Source organism: Hesperophylax consimilis, chromosome 13 (assembly GCF_061612785.1).
Source record: "Hesperophylax consimilis isolate HC1 chromosome 13, BYU_Hcon_1.0, whole genome shotgun sequence".
Lineage (NCBI taxonomy): Eukaryota > Metazoa > Arthropoda > Insecta > Trichoptera > Limnephilidae > Hesperophylax > Hesperophylax consimilis.
Genome location: NC_142848.1, coordinates 14,691,103 through 14,714,912, shown reverse-complemented (window position 1 = coordinate 14,714,912; position 23,810 = coordinate 14,691,103). Strand labels below are relative to the sequence as shown.

Below are 23,810 nucleotides of genomic sequence, written 5' to 3'. Positions count from 1 at the left end.
AGCATTTCACACATCACTCATAAATAATAAATATTTGTTTCTTATATACATTTATACAGTAAATAAATAATGTTGTCTTATTTACATTATGGCAAATACACAATAATCCTATTCTTTATTATGTATAAAGAAGTAATTTCTTATGGTACAGCCGATTCTTAATAGTACCTATTAGTACATGACTGTAATAACAATAAAACCAACAAAACACAATTCCGACACCCACATTTAACCAAATCCCAAAAATAATTAAATTTAATATGACACTTCAATGTATTTTACGAGCTGATAAATAATATTACAGTGGTACTTATTTTACTATTTTTTAAATATTTTCTTTGTGGAAAATATCGATTAGGTTTTCTTCAAAGAGAATTTTCTATGAAAACACTATCTATGGGACTAGAATATTGAATATTTTCACAAAAATTGAGTGAGGAAATCTATTGCAATCACTAGTCTTCTCTGCATCTTTCTGAAACACAACTCTTGAAGAAGTTTTAAAAAGACAAGCCTTTTTAGTATCATTTGCAAATTTTATGCAAATTTCATGACTGGTCAGATACATTAATTACATCGCATGTAAATTATTTGAGTCATTAAAATTTTTGTCTAAAGTAATTTGATTGTATTCAGAATTTTCCTCGTCGTTTCTGTTGTTTTCTTCTTGGTGTTCTTTTTCCGCGTCTTTCCTGAAAAGATAAAATTTCAGTAATTTCACTTCTTCGTAAAATGTAACTTTTCTATGGTTATAATTTTATTTTGTAATGGGTGTTGCCAGTATTGAAAAACACGTACGTGTACTTATTTTTGCTGGGTAGAAACAGCGATTTGGGGCACTTTTTGAAGTATGGCCAGCATTCTCCAGGTCCCTCTTTGTCGCCATTTCCCGCTTTCTCTGCGTCGACGTACTCCTTGAGAAGATCGCTGTATGGAGACTTGCTCGCCCTAGCGGACAAAATTACAAACTATTACACCATCTAAAATGGCGGGAATTACGAGATGCTTTAGACTAGACAACATCATGACCGAAGATTTGATTTATTTTGATAAATGCTTGACACAATGTTACATAATATTATTTCTCAAGTTATTAAAGGTAACAACATGAAAAAATTAAGACATGGAGAGTTTAGCCGCTGTTTTCCAGCGTGCATCAAGCAACAGTCAGGCCTTCTGATAAGCGCTTCAAATTGAACTATTATCATCTCATTACATTTTATCAATCTTATCAATCTCGTACTTCCATTTCTGAATTACCAACATTATCCTCTTCAATAATTCCCCATATTTTTTGCTGCTATCTTTTTTGGTGTGATCGCTAAGTTCTACCCATTATATTTACAATCTAGATCTCGGAAATAATAATACGATTTTATTTGTACGGGACATCTGTTGACTTATTTTGTTTCTAGAACTCATAATATAGGTTTATAAAAAACATTAAATAGACAAATACACAGATTTCTTCTTATTCTTATATAGACAAATACAATGAATACTACAGTGGGCGATGCACATTCTGAAAAACCTTGATTTTCGGAAACAGTGACGTGACTAATCTTAAATTACGATTACGAATTTTTAAAAAAATACGGAAATCATAGACCCAAGAAAATGGATCTTGTGGGATAACGATAAATCGTGAACTTAAAAACGTTATAGAGCATGAGTGACCATTAACATAAAAACGTTATAGACCATTGTGAGGTGCTGAAAGCCTCTTTAAATCTGCGATATGGGCTGGTCACATAAAAAGAATGTCACATTATAGAACGACAAAAGTTATGACCAAGTGGGTGCCCCAGTGGAAGTCACAGAGAAGCAGACCGAGAAGAGGTGGAAAGATAACGTGGAGGAGAATTGGACCAGGATGGAAAGGTCTGAGGAGTGAAGGCAATAGACGAGGGACCGCAGCCAAAGGATATTAGCAATGTTGATTACAATAATTCTAACATAACATAATAATAGGTACTACAAAGAAAATTTTTCTATAAACTACCATTAAGTTTCAAACGAAAATATGCAGTTGAAACACCAAGGTGTAATTGAACTGATAAGTGCATTATGGTTTAAAATTATAGCAAACATTTATTAGATCACCTAAATTAAACTATTGTACTTGTATCAAAATGATGAAGTAATAAAGGTTTTTTTTTCTTATTGGTTAGTTTTATGGCGTCGCACCATTTTCTTCGTAATAATGCAGGTTTTTGAACACTGATAAATTGTTTATCAGGTGCGGTCACGGATGTATTTTTGCACTTGGGTAGAATACAATAACAGTAGTGAAGAGATGCTGACATTTTACCTAGTGTTCTTTAACATAAAAATAAAAACATCTCGACTATCGATGCCGCCACACAACATACATTGCCTTTTGAAATTAAACGTAGGCTTTTGGGACTGGTGACGTCATACAAACCACAGATTTCGAGCGTTTTGTGGAGACCCTAAAAATTAAATCTTTGAAATTTATTTTAACTAAAAACTAACCACAAGAATAAAACAATATACTGGTATTAAAGTTAGAAGATCAATTGATAAAAAAAATAATTAAAAAGAGGACTGGAGTTCCTTATGATGTTCTGATCAACTCTCCCTCCGCCGCTCAATCACACTCCGTTTCCGGTAACATAGTCATGTCATTCGACATAATTATTGCATTTAGTCCTTGCTATATTTCTATACCCTAGCATTTTTCGTAATTTAGGTGGAATTAAAAAAAAATGTACGTTATTTAACCGGTTCAGCGCCAATCACTCCCATGGACGGACCAATCATGTGGACTTTAAATGGTAACAAAAGCTCCTGATGATGACGAATAAATGAAAACAAATAGTACTAACGAGAAGAAGAGTTTGATCATTTCCCCCACGAGGCCGAAGTTGGTGAGTGGATGAGCGTGCACCTCGCAGATGGCCCGCAGCAGACAAGCTTTTCCCTCCATGCCGAAGTTCGCCAAGAAGTCTTCAACGACGCCAAATAAAATGGCCCTGAGTAACAAATAAATGTCATATTTAATTATATAAAAAGTAGTCGTATTGTAAATAAATAAATAAATGTAAAGGAAGGATGGCTCACAGAAAAATGGTTGTAAGTTTTACAAAGCACAATGATCCAAAATCATTTTTTTTTACTTTAAGGCGAAGCTTAATGCCAAATCACTATTTTGATTAATCTTTACAACGAATTGGTGTACATTATGAATACAAAAAAATATGCTTTAGATAAATTAAAGGTTTTCCTATCGCTTCGCTTGAGTAGAATACAAATAAAAAATGTATAAATTACTCAATAAAAATATAAATGCAAACTACTAAAAATATTTTTTTTCAATAGAAATGTATTAACGCATAAAGGAAACAACTTTAAAAAAATACAGTATTATAGCAAAGATTATCTGTGACAGTTTCACTTGATTAACTTTTTTGCTTTCTTATAAAATTATTTACAAAATAAATAAAAAACAGTTTTTGCTTGAAATCGAACGTTTCTAGACTCCGCTTGTCAAGCGATTTTAATGCCTATTAGGGGCCGTTCAAGTATTACGTAAGCAGATTTATTACAATTATTTACCCCCCTCTTCCCCCTTGTCACCAAAAGTAAGCAAAGCTCTTACCCCCCCCCCCCCCTCCCATGCTTACGTAAAAATTGGTACCTATATTTTTCTATCATGTATTATTTATTCAGTGGGAACAAGCAATATAAAAGGAATGTATATTTATATATTTAGTTCGTGATAATAATTTATGACCTGAAAACAGTCGTTTCGACCTAGAAATTCCATACAGAATAAGTAGTGCAAATATCAACTCCAAAGAGTTTTACGGATACAAAATATATCATTTTTGCTTCATTATTAGATAATTTGATTTAAAAGTTTTTTTTATAAAGTAATGAATTTTCACCTTTCTCCTCCGTGCAGTAAATGGTTCACCTTCTCCTGGACGTGTGGGGGAGTTTCTTGCTCTTCCATTTCCTCATAGTCCTCAGTGCCCCGCTTACCCCTCCGCATCTCAAGGTACTTCCCCACCAGGTCGGCCACCATTCCGCCCGCCGCCCGCCCAATCGACCTGGAGAATATGGGCGGCAATGCGCCATACGGGTTTTCATTGTCCGTCAGGCCGAGCTTATCGAAGTCGACTGAAACGTACAAAAGGTTTGTTGATTGGTCAAGGAAAATTATGAATTTTAGACAATTTGTTGATTGGACGGTGAAAAATTTAATTATACACAATTTATTCATTGGGCAGGGAAACCTATACATTTTATGCAATTTATTGGTTTGGATGGGGAAAATTGTGAATTTTAGACAATTTGTTGGTTTTCACAGGAAAAAATGTGAATTTTAGACAATTGCACAGCGTAATTTATTAATTTTAGAAAATTCATTGATTCGACCGGGAGGATTTTGAATTTAATACTATTCTTTGACTGGATAGGGAAAATATTAATTTTAGATAATATTATCTAGAATGAACAGGGAAAGTTTTGAATTTAAACAATTCGTTGATTGGACAGGAAATATTTTGGATTCCAGACAAATTGACGATTGAAAATTTTAAATATTATAGATAATTGTTGACTGTACGAGGAAAACTATTTATTCTGGACAGTGTTTTGATTGTATGGGGAAAATTGAAATAAGTATGAATTTTAGACACTTAATTGTTGATTAGATGAAGAAAATTATTTAATGTAGACATTTTTTTGATTGGAGAGGGAAAATAAAATTGGGGCGTCAAAAGGGGGGTCAAAAATACGTAATGACGGCCCACCTTTAATAGTAGAATGACCCCGAAAAATAAGAAGTTGGATTTTTTAAGGTTTCTAAACAGGTGAGATAGGGATTATGTTGACCTTTATATTTGTTGACTTGACAGAGGAACGAGATTGAGAATTTTTAATCGTTTGTTGACTAGACAGGGAAAATTGTGTATTCTATAGAGTTGATTGGTTGGACAAGGATAATGGTTAAGGGACAGTACAAACATTTATGATAAATACAATAAGTGTCACTGCTTAATAATAATTTAAATGAGCAACAAAATATCTTTTGGCCTCCTAAATATTTATAGATTGTCAAAAGATACCAAAAATAATAACACGAATATCTAAAATACATCTCACGCTCATTCAACATATTTGCAGAGAACAAATTTAAATGATGGCGGGAATTTTGATTTGCAAAAAAATATTAATTTCATTCTAATTATTTTTAAATTTAATATGTCACCTATAAGCATTAAATCAATATTAGGACGTTAGATTACACGTACCTACTCAATACTGTAGTATAACAAGTATGTAAGAAACAGAATAACCAAACAGTTTTTGACTAATAATATCAGTGATCAAATTTTGCTAATTTTCGGTGACAATATCTTAAAATAAGCAACGATTAATCTAATGTCCTAAGTGCATTTTTTTAAGAAGTCGACAACCTGAACCAATGCCCAACTTTTGTTACGCAAACGGAACTGTTGGTGCTCAATGAAAATATTAGACAATCAATCACCCTATAGTTCAGTCCTTGCTTATATTCAAGCCATTAACTCCGTATAATTTTTACATGAGAATATCAATAAATAACAAAAACATACAACACACAAAAACAAAACAACAAAAAACTTATAAATAATATTTAATGAACTATTGCTTACAATTAATAAAAATCATAACTATCGTCTATTATCTAGGTGAAAAAAAACCATCGCTACAAATATTTTTTTAAATACTTCTCCAAATATTATTCCACACCTTTACAAATTCTAAAAAAATACATCGTAGGTTAAGAACGACAAGTGGCTAACTAACACTTTTTCCAATTAAGTTTGATAATAATCAATTGTTCTATACAATGACTAAATTTGAAAAAAAAAATTCATAATGATAATTTGAATACAAATATTATATAATATCATAGAATTACGAAGAGCCTTCCATACAAATGTTCCAATTAGCCCGATAGTCCAGCGTGCTGTCTCACTTACACCCGCCTGACATCGGAGATCCCCGTCCCATTTGAATTTCGTAAACACAGTTTTGTATGAGAAATTTAAGTCTCGATTAGGCAAATATTTAGATAACAGACGAAACACGCCCACAAGGCATTTCTTGTGTTTTTTTCTTTATCCTACACATAATTTTAAATTCATTTCGACATTATTTTATAAAAGTAAAGCACACTTAGTCATTAAAAACTGAATTCGGAAAAAATGTTACTTGTCGCTCTTAACCGACAATATTTTAAAATATCGCAAGAAAGGGATATATAAAGCCAAATACACACAACACTGTAAAGGAAACAATAAGATACTTAACACAATATAGGCATGCTGTAACTTAACGTTGTACCTGAAAAAAAGTAGTTGAAATTTTTTTTAGTACATGCAATCTACTTTTATAAACACTGAAGAGATAAATCTATAAACTTGATGTAGTGGGCGTATCCGTGTGTCTGAGAGTAAGCTAATTTTGAGTTTGACTAAACGTTTTTAAATGTTGAAAATCTTTCTAGGGGAGGAAGTCGATACATCGATAATTTAAACAATATCGGAAAAAATCACTTTCAGATGGCAACATTGACACATTTTATCTATCGCGCAGATGTTTTGAAAAGCAAAATTAAACGTGTCACAATTTGGATAAAAATCAATAAAGGAATAATTGTTGAATGAAACATTAGTATGTATTGAATTATTTGGCGGTTAAAAATAAGCCGACGTGGCACAGTGGTTCTGTGCACCTGACCGACAATCAGAAGGTGCGGGTTCAATTCTCGTCGGCGGCATTTATTTTTTCCCCGAAGATTTTTTCAATTTATATTTGTGTTTCAGGCTAATAATTATTGCTTACAATATAATGTATTACAATTTGCTGATTGTTTTTTGACCAATAGTCGTTATCCATTATCCGTGTGTATCATGATTAATTGTCGATATTGCTCATCCCTTTCTTCAACTTCAAATCTGACTCCGCTCATTAACAATAATTTTTTTTCGGCGTGAAATTTAAGCACCTTGTTTTGTCAACATGTAGACAAGCTTATCTCGGGACGAACTGGCTGCGGTAAAAAATAGATTTAGTGGACGTGAACTGTCACGTGCCGTTGGCGATTTCCGATCGTGCCCGAGAATGTTGACAAATAACTATTATCAATCTATGTATATATAATTTAAAAATATAAATTTAATAAAATAGGTGTAATTTTTTTAGTACTTGCAATGAAAAGGCCGCGCAGCCGTTCCTCTTAAAGCTGAATGTTAATACTAATTGATGAAATTTTGCACAATTGACGTTGAAAATAAGAGGAAAATTACTGTCTACTTCTGATTTCGAAAAACTCTTATGCGAAAGGTCTTATTTAAATTAACTTAATCAATTTTAAAATCATTTTATATTACATTTCTATGGATTATCTGTTCAGCGTGATAGGTACCTCTACACATTTTAGAAGAGAGGGATAGTGAAAACAAAAGGCACACAATACGAAACAATTTCAAAATACTTAACACAATATGTCCATGGCGTAATTTAACTTTATACCTGAAATAAATAATTATTACATGTTTTAAATTTCTTGCCACTCAACATTAACACTGGAAAGATATATAGATGTAAGTATATTGTGGGCATGTCCGCGTAAAAAAAAAATTTCTTGAATAATTCCACATTATCTTTTTTTTTTATAAACTGCTTCCAACCGTCTAGAGCCAGACTACGGCATACCCTGTTGGAGTAAGTTGTGAGGTTGAGAGTATTGAGGAGAGAAAGGAGATGGGGAGGAGGAAAGTGGGAAGCCATTTCAAGCAACATTTCAATTCTGGATGGTGGGTTTACACCAGGGCGATACTGAGAGTATCTTTCACCCTGGAACGTGCTGAAAATATAAATTCTGAAACAACAAATTAATCAAATTAAATTTGCTTGCGCGCCTTGCCCCTCGACTACGGAGGCCGTCAACTGATAATCAATTTTACTGGCGTGGTTGGGGCCTAGGAGTCGAAAGGCCTTACATGTATTGGAGACATCAGTTTTCTTTTAAATCGGGCACCACGTCTAGGGGTTTCCTGTTCAGTTATTATAAAGCAAATAGTAAAGTGTTTTTGTGTAATGCTAATAATGTACTTTCGGTGTCCAGTTCACAACGTAGGCCCAGTTGTTTCGCAGTCAAATGTAACATTGTCATCATACAGCCATTCAGCGCCATTTTATTTTTTGACATTTGAATGGTCCCCATCAAGTGCCGATTCTAGATGCATTTCAGCTTTTTATCAAATTGTATTAAGCTGCTTCTGCTCTTCTCTTCAGCTGATCACAATTTGTACAAAAGCTGAAACGGACTGATGGTACCCACCATTGTTTCACAGAATTTGAACAATTCATCAAATTTCAAATTTGATTTTAAAGTTCTGTGTAGGGCCTATTCAAGTTATGTTATAATGTCGTTATTGGCCAGTTGTTTCACAATACTGAAATAGTGATAGAACTCGAATAGAACCTTCACAGAACTTGAAAATCATTCATTTCAATTCATCCAAATTAGATGAATTGTTCAAATTCTGTCCTTAAAAGGTTTCCTTATTCAAAGGGAACCTTTCGACTGTCATAAAAACAAAATGGAGCTGAACGGTCATTTGATGAATTTGATCCTGTTTAAAATAATTCGAACGGGCCCTAAAATTGCCACAAATGGTCACAAATGAATTCAAAATCTTTATTTTTTCTAATTTTCCGTTCAGACTTCAAAATTATGTATTTGATAATCTCAAACTGCCTCCTACGTAAATTTTCATCGCCCGGACGAAACTAATCAGGAGGACGCATATTCTAGAGGCGTGATTCAACTGTGAAGAGAACTAGTATTTAGAGTGATTGGTGAGGATTTCAAGAAGTATTGAATAGTACTTACTCGTCAAGGGAATGCTGATTGAAATGTTGGAAAAGAATCCTTCCGGTGGATGCCTGACGAAAGGTAAGGCCAGGGTAGGAGTTATTAACAAAGTTGTTCCAGGAGGGAAAGCCAATCTCCCATCATTAGTTATCCAAAGCAATCTCTTTTGTCTTGAATGCGGAACATCGGCACTATCTATCTTTCTTTCATCTTCACTGCTTTGGTCCTCTTCTAATTCATCCGTTGCTCTAGAACTTTTCGTGTACACATCATTTATTTCTACAGGTTTTGTTCCCCGTGAGGGGTTTCTTGAGTCACTTATTTTTGACCTTCTGTCTGTTTCTGCGGATCCAAAACCACTCGAACTTTGACTGACACCAATCAGTAATAAGAAAACTGTTAAATTTCTTAATTCCATTTTACTTAATCTGCAAATAAAACAACGAAAAATATTAATGATATGTGTGTTTAATATAGAGGTTGTTATTATACCTATTCATTTTTAATCAAAAACATAATAAAAAAACTGACTCATCGATGGCATAGCGTTAAAATATTGTATCTCCAATTTTACCAAGTACTGAAATGTACCAATGACAGGCTGTATGCATTTGTTTGGGGTTTAAATATTGCATGTCCTAACACTACCGTCTATATTATACCTACTGTAAACTTTCCATGTAAATTTTTATGAGCACATCTCCTTAGCAATAATATTTATCTTTATTCTAAACGAAAGTCCATACCAACATATTGTATTTACATCGGATAAAGATACTATAATATGGAACTAAATACAAATTTTTATATCACTAAATAATCTAATATCCCAAGGTTTGCAGTGTTTGATGTGTGAATTCGGTGCGGTGCAGACCACCGAACGTGTGGCCAACGAATGCCCGCTCCCCGGCGGGATGGATGAGGCCCACTGGGCGACGCCCGAGGCCATAGACTGGCTCACTGACCCCTCTGATCCCCCACCGTACGAAAGAAAAAGAAGCTTTGCAATTTCTCAATATAAGATTTATAAGATATAATATTTTAACTCCAACCCATCGACATGTCCACCGGTAATACTCAAACGCATCATGCTCAGCTTTTTTTTTCGGTCAGTAGTTTCTTAGAATATAGCGCTTCAAATGTGTTGAATAAAATTAATAAAACACGAAAATTCTGGCATCATTTTCATTATTCATGGGATAGGTACCAATTATTCTTGGGATAGGTACCAAAGTATTATCATGTATATTAAAATGTCCTCAATAACTCATAAAGAAATAAAATTTAACGTCATTTTCATTATTCATGTTCCTGTCATTATTCATAGGTACCAACCACAGACATATGAATATATAGACTAGAAATTAAAGGTGAGGGGTAAAATCAACTGTTGAAGAACGAAGGGGGTAAAGCTGACTGTGATTCGTCAATAAATCAATCTGACAGTATATAGGCATCTCGCATTATAATATCACCATTTAGTTCTTAAAAGTAAAATCTGCTTTTGAATGAATAGACATTTTTACATGGGAGCGCAAATTACTCGCCACGTTATGAACAAATTTGCGAAGTCCAAATTCGGCAAAAAAAAATTTCTTCTATTTTCAGAGTCGAATATTTTGTTTACGTATTTAGTTAAGACACTTTTATAAGTGTTCATAATTTACTTCCCAGTAACAACGATGCGCACACTTGAAAATCGCTACATTCGACCAATGTTGGCTCGATGTGATAGTATATGTTTCTACAACTGATTCATATTATACGACGTGAATAAGCTTAAAATGATGCTTACATATGGAATGTAATACGACAATTGGGTTTATTCTCTTTTTCACATATATTTTTACAAGTTTTCATATCACAAGCCACTATTTTGCCGTGTTATTTCATAAAATGCCTCGACCATAGCTCGTCGCTAGTTCGAACAAGAATGATGACGTCACATTCTCAAGATTCACGGGAAGCCATACGCGAGCCCAGCCGGCTCCAACGGAACCGGTATGGGTAGGGTTGCCATATTCGGCCAGGGTCTCGTCGGGACGTTTCAGGATGGAGCAAATAAAAATTTTGTAATACTTAAACAATTTCTTTATTTTATAATAAGTAAGTTAATATGTTTGTTTTATAGGTTACTTTAATTGATACTAGCAGAAGTACTTGGCTGGCCATACTTTTCAGAAGATTTCGCTTTTCTCAACAATTCTGGGTACCTTTTAACATAATTGTAGAACTCTGTACAAGTCATGTTATAATTGACTTGACACTGTAAAATCGACTCCACAGTCTCTGGGCTATGGGACGCAAGGAAAATTAAAATTTGCATTGCGTAATTTCAATCGGGACATTTAAGGCTTTTGTCGGGACGTCGGGACAGATAGCTCAATAAAGGTGACAATCCCGATATATCGGGACGGATGGCAACCCTAGGTATGGGGAGTGAGGAATAATACGCTTTTAATCACTTAGGGCAGGTCTACTAATATTCATATGTCTATGGTACCAACACATTATCATGTATAAGAAAATGTCCTCATTAACGCATAAAGAAATAAAATTTTGGCATCATTTTCATTATTCATATTCTTGGGATAGGTAACGACGCATTATCATGTATAATAAAATGTTTTCAATAACTCATCAAGAAATAAAAGAAAAATGAAAGTGGTTAATTTTTAGAAAATATTTTTTTTTATTATTAATTATCCCAGGAAATCGTTAGGTACATTTCAAATATTTTTATTTCAAAATTGCTACAATTTTCACAATTTAGATGTTATACGGGGCGTATATTTGTATATGCAGAGGAGGGGCCATTTGATATTTCTCACTTTTGATTTTAGCTATTATTGAGACGCAGATGTTGACAACGGAATCTCTTAAAATATCTTCTTTCGACTTATTTTTCGCTGTATATGAAATATTGAATTTTTGTAATTTCGTTGGCTGAATAAATACATTATCTGGTGTTATGGAAATTGTATGCGTTGATAGTTTTGTTTCAACTATTTCTATATATGTGGATAAGTTCTTATGCGAGTTATATATAGCAAACGAACTTGAGATGCACCCAAGTGTCTTTTTTGCGGAAGTCAAATCTAAAGTTGTTGGTGTTATAACTAAAGGCAGGTCGTATGTTTCTGAGAATAATGTTATTTTCTTCTTCGTGAAAAGTGTAAGGGTTTTTTGGTCCGTGGCTTTATTACTGTATTTGTAAAATTCTAAATTGAATTGTCCTTGATGTAATCCAAGATTCTTTGCATTCTTGAACCACACGTAAACTTTGTTTGGTCTATTAGGATGAAGGGTAATATACCTCTTTTCAAAATAAAACACGTCGATAGCCAAACCAATACATTCATCCAAAATTTCTGAAACGCAACAAGTGGTTTTGGATAAATCTTCGTTCACTATTATTTCGCTATCAGAGCCGCATATATCGGATTCTGATCGATTCGTAGTTTGGTTATTAGTTGATAATGTTGAAGTTTTAGATTTAAGGGTTTTGATCGAATGGCCAGAGTCTTCAGGTGTGATGTATGGTTTGTATGTTTGGGCTACGTCCTCACATTTCTTAATATGTAATTCAATTGGTCTCCTTCCCGAACACGTTATGATGATTTCCTTCCTATATTTCTTTGATTTGTCTTTGACTGGCCACACAGGCCTCAATCCAAAATCCACAGTTAATGGTTCCACAACTATCAGAGAGTCAGTTAATATACCTTCGACAGGAATCGGCAAGAAGGCCATGTAATTATTTATATTTGCCAAAAATATGAGTTCCACTTTGAAATCATTTTCCAGAGTTTTTGGACAAAAGGTGATGTTGAACTGGAACGAAAGTCCGGGGTAAAGTTTCACTTCGTTTTTAAAGTCCACGCTCATTAAATCTGAATCCATATGCAATAAATCCGGGTAGTACACAGAATGAAAACGACATGTGACAACTTTCACAGTCTTGTTGGTTAATTTTACAAGTTTTTTGTAAGTATTTCCATTGACAAAGTCATAAAAATTGAAATTTTCCGGTTTGGAAAAGAACATTTCTCGCCAATCTCTGAGGCAGTATGAACGCTCCATTCCATATTTAATGGCGTCGTACGTCAATGCGTTTGTTCCTGTGGTAGGTAAATGACCTTGGTCTACTTCAGCTATATGTCTGAGAATATCCTTACAGGCTTCTGTGGCAGATTTGAGGGGCTTAATGATGACCTTCTTTTCCTCTAAATCAATTGATTGCTTTGCTAACGAGCCAGATTTCCGACTCTTTCGCCTGTTCACTTTGTTGCTAATCTTGCGCTTAGGTTTTACATCACCTTCACTTGTAGTTTTTACCTCCACGTTGTCCAAGGCACCTGAACTAGCTGCCTGTGTGAGATTAGTGGAACTACCTTCTTCCTCAATATTGGCATCTGTTTCGCTTGCTATTTTTAAGACAGATGTTTTCTTCTTTTTTCTAACACGACGCTTCAAAACAGTTTTGTGTTTTTCGAGATATTTTTTCTCTTTTAAAATACTGCTGATAATTGTTTTTTTGTTTTCTTCTATGGCTCGAATTTTAGTTTCTTTATTCTTCACATACTGATTAATTTTCAACAAAATTTCATCATGATTCTTCAGGCCCTTAATATTGATACCCGTATCATGTTCAATGGATGCTATCAGCTTATTGACTTCGATTTGATGGCTTAGTGCATCAGCCATCATGAAGCTAGACAATATTATGTTGACAGATGTTTTTTTAAATTAAAAATAGTTATTAGGTTATTATTGACGTTTATAAAAAATAAAACAAAACACTCCGAATTCGATAGTATATGACAGTTATGAAAGTTTTTTTTATTGTATTTTTTCAATTTAGATAAAAGAATATCTGCTCCTTCCCAGTTAAGTTGCACTTACCTCCAAAAATTGGTATTTGTTTATTTTAATAATATTTGTATACTTCACATATTTCACGTAGTGAATACTTTATGTATTCACCTATTCTGATGAAAACGTCATATTTGTTCCGCCTTTTTTTACTATTACTAAATTGGAGCTGCAAGTGTAAGGTGCAAAAAAATTAATACGTTCATTGGTTCATCGATTCTTATCCTAAACATATTTGTTTCTATTTTACCAGGATTAGAACTATAAGTCCTAGAAAGGTCCCGTCTTATAGCGATGAAGTTCTCGGCCTATTATTGTTTATGCGAACATTGTAGTCCGAGGAATGTGTTCGGACAACGATGACTTGAATATAAATGACAGTTGACACACATGATGAAGAACCTACTTTTTAAATACATACTGACTTGTAATAGTAATAATGTACAGGTAAAAACTCGCTGCCGTCAGTTTTTTGCTGTTAGGCAGTTTTTTTTTACTTCACCTAATTAAGTAATTGAATCCGATTTTTACAAATATATAAACATCTTCTAAGACGGTACAATTTACAAGTGTCAACCGGTGTACGGTGGACCACCGGCATTTAAACCCTGGCATCCCGAGGGTTAAACATACATAAATATTCATAAAAATTCAAAAATATCCAAAAATATCCACCAATATCCGTGGTATCCATAAATATCCAAATATTATGCATAATTTTCATGAATATCAACAAATATATTTATAAGTTTCATCAATATCCACTAATATCCGTAATATCCATAAACATCCACAAATTTCCCAATTTTAATAAATATCCATAAATGTCTACAAATATCTACAATTTTCGTAAATATCCGCAAATATACATAATTTTCATAAATACCTATCCAAGAATATCCATACATATTCAAAAATATATTCATCCATAACATTTCATAAATGTCGATAAAAATCCATTAATATCCATGAGTATCGTTTAATGTCTCATAATTTCTCATAATTCCTCAGATTATCTCATTATATCTAATAAATACTAATAATTTATCTTATTTTTTAATAATATCTCAAAATTATTAAAGAAGTTATTAGAAATTATTATAAATTATGAGAAACTGCGAGATGTTTATTAAATAAAAAATTTGAGATTTTTTAAGGATTTTAGAACATGAAAGCAAATGAATAGGTACGACAAATTTTACTATATAATATTTTGGCACATTTGATAAAATTTTGCACCATAATTAGGAAAGAATTAAAACTTTTAATGGTACTTACAGAATTGCTTATTTGATTACTTTTATAAATGGAAATTAATTTTAATGTCAACATCAAGAAACGGCCATCCTTTGGCCTATTTTGTAATTTAATACACAAACTGAAAAATCTACCTAGACTATTATAACTACCAAACCAGTAATAGTCTTCATAATCAGGAATCTGAATCGATAGATAAATGATTGCGTTCCTCGACAGGAGACTCTTTTGACGCTTTTAGGAATGTACGTACACCCGTAATAAAATATATAAACAGGCTTTAGTACCTGTCAATGCACCAGTAACATGTGTCGTACCTGATACCTAGATCACTTCGCCAAACGAATCGTCCCGTTGCCTGACATACATGCATAACTTTATGTGTATCATTTTCTAACGCGTACCTAGCCAATTAAGTTTATCCACAGATATATTATTAATGTTCGTTACAGTTTTAACTGTCCATTGTTGCCTAACTTGATGTAACTACATATTGAATTTAATTAGACAAAAGATCACCATTACCATAGATAATTTACCAATAATTTTGCTATAATTATACTAACGTAGGCATATCTAACCATTTAAATTAATCGTCTTTTGATACGTCGACCACACATAGAGTCCCAACCAAAGATATTAGAAGAACGAGATGTGCTATGAGCAGTTCATACTGTGTGGAATTGTTTGGCCGAGTGTCGCCGGTTTTGTTCACCAATACTACTGCAAACCTTCGCTTACGCTAAGGTATCCGCACTAATACATAGAACAGATTTCTGTACGTACACGTTCCGATACCGTTCAAAGCACCCTAATTAGGTAGTACTCCGGCTACGGTCCGGCGGCCAACATAGCATATCTCGTTCTTCTAATATCTTTGGTCCCAACTGATCAGAGTCTGTGATACTAGAGCATCACAAATATTGTTAAATCCCGAAATTAATGGGGTATTAATAAATATTAGTAAGTAATAAATTAAGGGGGTGCCCAGGTTCATGTGTGAGGTTTGTCTAGATTGTGATAGGATGGATCAGGAGAGACTCTTTGACCTCTTAGGCTGGGCTCTCTCCACCCATTGCCTTGAACGACAGCGGGAGGGATAGATTCACGCGATTATCACTCCTGAACGTACTGATTCCCATATTCCTACCCACCCCCATACCTGTTTTCCTTATCAGAACTTCATATCCTTCCTTTCCTTAAAAAGACACTCCACACAGCATCCCAAAAGATGCAACAGGCCTTGAGGGAAATTATTTTCTTCACTGCCTCCTGCGTGGAGTTAAAAAGGTAAGCCCAGCTGATTATATTCCTCTTGGTCACTTAATATGATAAAATCGTGGTTAAATTCGGAATTAAGATCTTTAGGAGAACGGGTAGCTAAGTGAAACCATTGTCGGAAATCAAAATCAATTGAGTATTATAACCTGTTCATATTGTAAATATATAATACAGCATTGTTTATGTTTTTGACTGATTAGCTTGGCATGTACTCAGTTAGCATTAAGTTATAAGTTCTTATAAAACATGAATTGTCCATAGTTAGTAGTAGGATGGAGCCTTGGACAAAACATTTTTATTTTTTATGATAAACTATTTTTTTTTGACAAGGTTTTTTGAATAGCACAAAGGATAACAAATTATTATAAGCAATAATTATTAATATATTTCAGGCGACTAATTATTGCTTATATATCATTTGTGCTATGCATAAAAAACTTGTCTTATATAATATTTGACAGGTCAGAAAAATTTCACCAACAAATGTAGATATTATATGTCTCGACGCCATCTAGTGGGAAATTCGGCACTAACAAAGCCTCTCCTACAAAAATACGAGTAAATTTGGTTGTTCACAGGTGAAAAAATATAGTAAGCAGTAATTGTTGATTGAAGTACTAGTACATATTGAATTATTTGGCGTGTGGGGATTAACCGACGTAGCTCAGTGGTCTAGAGCACCTGACCGGACACCAGAAGGTGCGGGTTCAATTCCCGTCGGCGACATTTATTTTTACTCGGCAGATATTTTCAATTTTTATGGATATTTCAGGCGACTAATTATTGCTTATAATAATTTAAAACAATATTTGTAAGGCGCCCTTGAGGTATTGATGTATTATATTTATATGAGACAGGAGGCGAAAAAAAATGGTTCCACTTGTTACCCTGAAATTGTCCTCCAACGCTCTCAACACTTTACCGGAGAAAGCCCGGAAAATGGAAATCCTGTGCTAATAATAGAACATATTTCGACGAGATATTAATTAGTACGCAATTGCGCCTCTAATTGTTTAACTCTATGCCTTTACACAAATCATAAAAATATTATTAATATTATTTAATCCTAATCATCGAGTGCTCATCTCTAAAGCCCAACAAATAATTGACATGGGTCAATAATATGGTTAATGTGTTGACTGTATGGTTGACTTAACATTATTTGACCGATCTACATCAAATATGATTTAAGATTTTCACGGCCTAAAGTATTTTTGTTATTTGTTTTTGGGGTGTTATGCCGTGTTGCGCTAACTCCTTCTTTGGCCAACGTTTCAAATAACACATCTGCCCTGATGATGGACACTGCAATGCTGTCCGAAACGTTGGCTAAAGAAGGAGTTAGCGCAACACGGCATAACACCCCAAAAACAAATAACAAAAAAAAAGATCTACATCAAATTTTGAGTTATTTGAATTGAATTTTTTTAAAAGAAAATTGAAATTTGAAAATAAAATTGAAATTTGAAACCATAAAAATATAGACAAATTCACCCAGTACCTCGCAAAATAATAGTTAAAGCATTCCCTGCCACACATGCCTAGACCAAATTTGAATATATACTCACTTCTTTACTCCCTAAGACCTCCGCAAAACCAACATAATTCCAAAAATCTAGGCCATTTTACAATTCTTACAGCATTACAAATATTTCTGATTGTAACAATTGCGTTGTGTTCTTCGCAAAATCAATTATAATAGAATTAGGTACTATGCAGGTAATTGACGAATAACATCTGCCTTCTATTTGGCTTTTGTATGCTTGAGATCCACATCCGCTTATTTGCACTCTTGTCTGGAATCCATTGTCACATTGAAAACACTGTTATTGTTACGATCTTCTTTACAAGACAATTGGCAATCGCCCTGAATGTTAATTATCTCTTTCCACGTGTAAATCATGTATGATAATCCACTTTCCAGTTCATAACGTGCGGTAGAAATCATACGATGTTCTTTTCATGTTAAAATAGTCGCAACTTGCAAATACATCGGTTGAATAGCCGATAACATGACTTAAATATCCTTTTGAATATTGAATACGGATTGTACAGGGTTTTCCAATAAGAGGTGTTATTTTGATATTCAATCGTAAAATATCAATGGTTTCGTTGCTTGTGTGGCACGTAGTGCCGTCTTGTTGAAAGTAAACGTTGTCCAGATCAATACCATCCAATTCCGGCCAAAAAAAATCACTATTCATCTCTCGATAGCGCAATCCATTCACCGTAACTGTTACTCCAGCCTCATTTTCGAAAAAGTAAGGTCCAATGACTCCGCCGGACACACGTCAAATAGTCACACGTTGAGGATAGAGAGGCTTTTCAACAATAACTCTTGGATTTTTCGAGCCCCTGATGCGACAATTTTGCTTGTTGACGAAGCCACCGAAGCCAAGGTTGAAATGGGCCTCATCACTCAAGATGATTTGCATTTGATTCACTCAAGTGAATTTTAATGATTTCAATGCGTTGTTGAAGCGTGTATCGTTCCATTTTTATTAATGGCGTAGTTTCTACTTGTCAAATGTTAAAAAAAATGACAGCTTCAAAAGTAAAATCTACTGAAATAGCGGGCTATTCAAAATAACACCTCTTATTGGAAAATCCTGTAGTTTCCTCAACCGGAAACAAGTACCCAATCTAATACAATATATCACGTTCGTGCATAATTAAACTAAAATATCGTTAGAAAATTGATATTCTTTGAACTTCTTTACAGTTGGTTGTTGTGTCAATGAAAAAAAACGTTGGTTCGTTCATTCGTTAGTTCCTCATTTGGCCGCCTGCAAAATTAGGTTTATCAAGCTGTACTCGCTTGTACCATCATGATCAGGGATGGATAAAAAGAATGTTACTTAAGCGAAATTCTTCAGAAAGTCTTACATCACATTGGAGTCGTCGATTTGACAGTCTACGTGGTCGAGGGGTAAGGCTCTCGACTAGCAAGCTGAAAGTTCGCGCAAGTAAATTTAATTTGATTTATTTGTGTCATTTCACAAATTACTCATTAACAATATTTGCGAAAACGTATCTCCCTGATGTAAGACCACCATTCAGTATTGAAACGTTGCTTGAAGTGGCTTTGAGCGTGTTTGGTGACCAGATCTGTATAGCCAAGTACTTCCCCACCTACCTCCTCCTCATCTCCTTCCCCACCGCACTTCCTTCAGCCCCACAACATACCCCAATTGGGGATGCCATAGTCTCACTGGCTCTAGATGGTTGGGAGCAGTTGGGACTCTTGTGCGGTTTCACATAAAACAATAAAAAGAATTAAAAACTTCGATTTTGTGGCATAACTTTTTTATTATTATTATTATTTTTGAGTTATCCTTTTCGAGTAAATCGAGTCCAAAATTGAAATATTTTTAGGTAAAATTTGAAAAAAAAATCGGTCACTAAAGGGTTAATATATCTTTCGAAATGCGTTGAATCGTCGACCGGGCTCAAAAAAATTTTAACCCTTGAAAAAATGTAAATTTAAATAAAAAAAGTTTAAAATAATTCCATTTAGATTCATCAGTTTCACGCTTGTATAAATAATAAATTGTTTTTGTTGACAAATAAGTTAACCATAATAATTACTGTTAAACGTTTTACCCATTAACGGTAACTATTATACATGTATCGTATAAATTTAAATAAAATAATAGCAATTTTTAATTGTCCTGTATTTTATATCGGGAGTATTCGAGAATTCGAGCGTTTCAGTATTCCAAAGACAAAACGAGTACGATTTCATTCTTGTATTAGACAGCACAATATGCTGGGAGCTCTTTTTTTTTTTTTTTTTTTATAGTGAATACCTCACAAGAGTCCCAACTGCTCCCGTCTGGAGCCAGTGAGACTATGGCATCCCCAATTGGGGGATGTTGTGAGGCTGAAGGTAAGTGGGGAAGGGAAAGAGGAAGGTGGGGAAGTACCTGGCTATTCAGATCTAGTCACTAAACACGGCTAAAGCCATTTGGAGCGACGTTTCAATTCTGAATGGTGGTCTTACACCAGGGCGATACTGGTGGTATCTTCCACTCTGAAAATTTTCATTTTCATATTGTTTATACATATTTACATTGTAAATGGAACATTTACACCCTGTTGACAAACTGCTTAATTGTGTTTTAACGGGATAGAACTTTAAAGAACAATAAAAATAAAATAATAATGTTACTAAGTATCTTTGAGGTAGTAATCATTGAGGTCCTCACAACAATATGGTTCAAACAATGATTGATGCAGGATGTCACGTCACGTCGTATCGTAAACTGATTCGTGATACGAATTACCTCGTTATAACCCGTGCTGAAAGTTATGGGCCTGTCAAAAAACTTTCGATAAACGTGTCGATTCCCGCTGCACGCTTCATACACAAAAAATTAACAACACCTGGTCTCAACTTAATTACAACAAGAAATAACTTTTTGAAATTGTAAAAGATACATTAAAGTTTCATTTTTTCTCAACCAAAGTTAAGTTGAAGGGTAGGAAATACGCATAAATTATTAAAATAACCCAAACTAACTCTCCAAAAACCTATTCTGTGCATGTTTCAACAACTGCACCAAACTTTCAATTAAGTACGATACATTTTTCTTTAGAAATATTTTGCCACCTTAATTATGAAATTACCTTACTTAGTTAGAAACTTAGTAAAACATCCATTTTGACAACTTTATATTAGAAACGAAAAACTTTTTATTACAAATTTTAGGACACGCTTTTGATCAACTTTAAATATATAACAAAAGTACCTACGCAATAAAATTTTAGTTTCCTTAATAAAATAGAAAAGTTAAGATACAATTTTGGACTGCTTTTATGTAAAGCAATATTTCGTATATTCAATCGAATATCTAAGTTATGAATCGTAAATAAATTGATAATAAAGCATGATGCTGGAGTGGGCTGCCACATCGGAGATCTATGTGTTAACAATATGAGCTACGCAGATGATATGGTTCTGATGGCACCGTCAATACGGGGATTAAGAATTCTCCTGAAAATCTGTGAAAGAAAAGAATTGAATTGAATTGAAAAGAAAAATCTGTAAAGAATTTGCTCACGAAACCAACATGATCTATAATGCGAAAAAAACAGCACTGTTGGTCATAAAACACGGGGAAGGCCCAAAAAACATTCCCCCAGTCTTTTTGAATGGTGAGATTCTGAAAACAGTAGAAACCACAAAATATCTAGGCAATGTCATCAACAACAAGTTAACGGATGATGAAGATATTGACAGTCAGAGGCGAGTACTGAGTATAAAATGTTAACATGCTCAGTAGAAGATTTCGGCTCTGTAGTCCACGAGTGAAAGGGACGCTCTTCTTAGCCTTTTGCACCACCCTGTACATATCACTACTCATATCAATTTGTGAAAGATTGGAATTTACTAATTCAGGTGACGATATCATTCGGATACCGGCATGTCCGTATAAATTATAGTATTACATTCAAACACCTTTAGATAAATGAAATGCGTAGTTTTATTTTTTTCTGTAAATATTTAATATTATTAATTGTTCAAAAAATTAAAAAAAATCATTAACCGGTAGTTAGTAATGCGAATAAGAATTTACGAATAAATACGACGATTTTACATTTAAAAGAGAATCTTGAATAAACCATTAATACGGCCACCATATTCAAATGGTTACGAAACCTACAAACAAATAGAGAGACGAAAAGCAAAACGGTCGATTTAAATTAATACTCAGCCAGGCACAATAAATTAAATCAAAATACACATTATTAAATATACAAAAAAACTTACAATTAAAATGGAGTTCTACAAAACTTGATAACAGTAAAAAAAAGAGATACCTAGTAGTTATTCAGTAGTAGAACTAAGGCGTCCAGGAGTGCAGGTCCACTACAAAAATCAGTAATTTTGGAACGTGGTGCAAATACAAAATTCGTAAAAACCCATCATTCTCTTTAAATTTACTACTGCTGTGTTTTAAAACCATGACCTCTGGCCCAGAGCCAAAAAGCTTATCGCAATACCGCGAAGTTATTGATATACCACGAAGACGGGAGACGTAAAGTTTCCGTTAGCACTTATGCCATAGACCCACTGTGCTATTTACCATTTTACCTCATTCCTTCAGTAACCCGGTCCCTTTTATAAAGTTCACCAAGGTTGTCATTGGACATGTGGCTATGTCTTTTGGTTCTACAATGTGTCTTCCCATATATCTGAGCCTTTTTTCCAACAGAGCGGTACATTGACAGTGGTTCGCATGGCTCCTATGATTCCTCTGCATGCAAGTCCTGGTAGGTGATTCAGTGTCACCATCACTGTTTTCAGCGTTGTTCTCCTCCACTAAACCAAGGCTGCATACATGATCCTTGGTTTTACAACGGCTGTGTACAGCCATTGCATCATTTTAGGTTTGAGACGTTCTGCTACATTCTGCCGCAGATTCGTATAGTTGCCCACATGCCGTTCTGCCTACAGTTTCCGCCTGGTTTTTCCAGCTCAGTTTTGCATCTATGATGATTCCGAGGTACTCAACCATGTCTGAGGTTTCTAGCTCCATTCCACAGAAGTTTGGATTACTCCATCCCTCTAATTTCCTTTTGCGAGTAAAGATTCACCAGTTCTTTCATGTCTGTGTTGAGCTATTTAAGGCCTCTGGTTATTTTATGTATACAGGTTTGAGCTTTAGGACGAGGTTATCCACCGCTAGGCTCCACAGCAAAGGTGATAAAACCCCTCCCTGTAGACACCCTTGCGCCACCAAAACTCTGATGTTCACCACATCCCTTGTCACCGCAAGTATCCGGCCTGAGAGAATGTTCTTCAGCAGCCACCTTCTGATGGTTTTATCGAGTTCATGTCTTTCTGCCGCTTCATCGATGGATTTAATAGTGGTGCAGTTGAATGCTCCGTAGATCTCCAGGAAGAGTCCTACCGGCGTCTGCTCCAGTTTGTACACCAACCTGTAAAGTGCCTCGTTGAAAGACTTACCGGGTTGATGGGCAAATTTCAACTCGTGGAGGGACTTTCCTCTCAGTGCCCCGTCTCTTATCTGCCTATCCATTCGCCTCTCAATAGTCTAATAGAAGGAGGTGAGACTAATTGTCTGAAATGCGCCTGGTTGGTCATAGTCGATTGGCCTCGGTTTAGGTATGAACACTACCCTTGTTTTCCTCCATGATATGGGTATGTATCCGAGGGCACAGCATGGTCAGCTACTTTTGGGTCTTTAGTCATTTTGTTGAGTCTTTAAAGTCACTACCTACTTTCGCTCCTTGATATTGGGACAACGCACTGTGAAGGTGGCCTTCCTTGTCCCGATATGCGCTGTCATCCCCATTTCCTCAGCACTTTCACACTGTCCTCGTCCAAGTTTATGATCAGGCGATACCTATCTTTCTCCCTGACCGAGTCATGAACGATCCACTTTTTGTGTTCAGCTGTAGGGTTTGGTTATCTAGCTGTTGCAGCAGTCTCTCGGTGCTTACTGCTCCATTTTAGGGGATTATGCCTTGA

The 23,810-nt window shown here is 34.6% G+C and overlaps 1 protein-coding gene across 1 annotated transcript; it reads right to left on the bottom strand.

Moving 5' to 3' along the window:
• Positions 1-470: 470 nt before the first annotated feature.
• On the bottom strand, positions 471-23,358 carry LOC149418484 (uncharacterized). The gene is made up of 6 exons (XM_089639117.1): positions 23,045-23,358; positions 8,918-9,147; positions 3,912-4,146; positions 2,850-2,996; positions 799-948; positions 471-692 (listed from the first exon to the last, which is right to left on the bottom strand). Exons 1-6 carry the CDS (start codon positions 23,356-23,358, stop codon positions 572-574), a joined length of 1,197 nt encoding a protein of 398 aa, XP_089495243.1. The 3' UTR covers positions 471-571.
• Between the last annotated feature and the right edge of the window lie 452 nt (positions 23,359-23,810).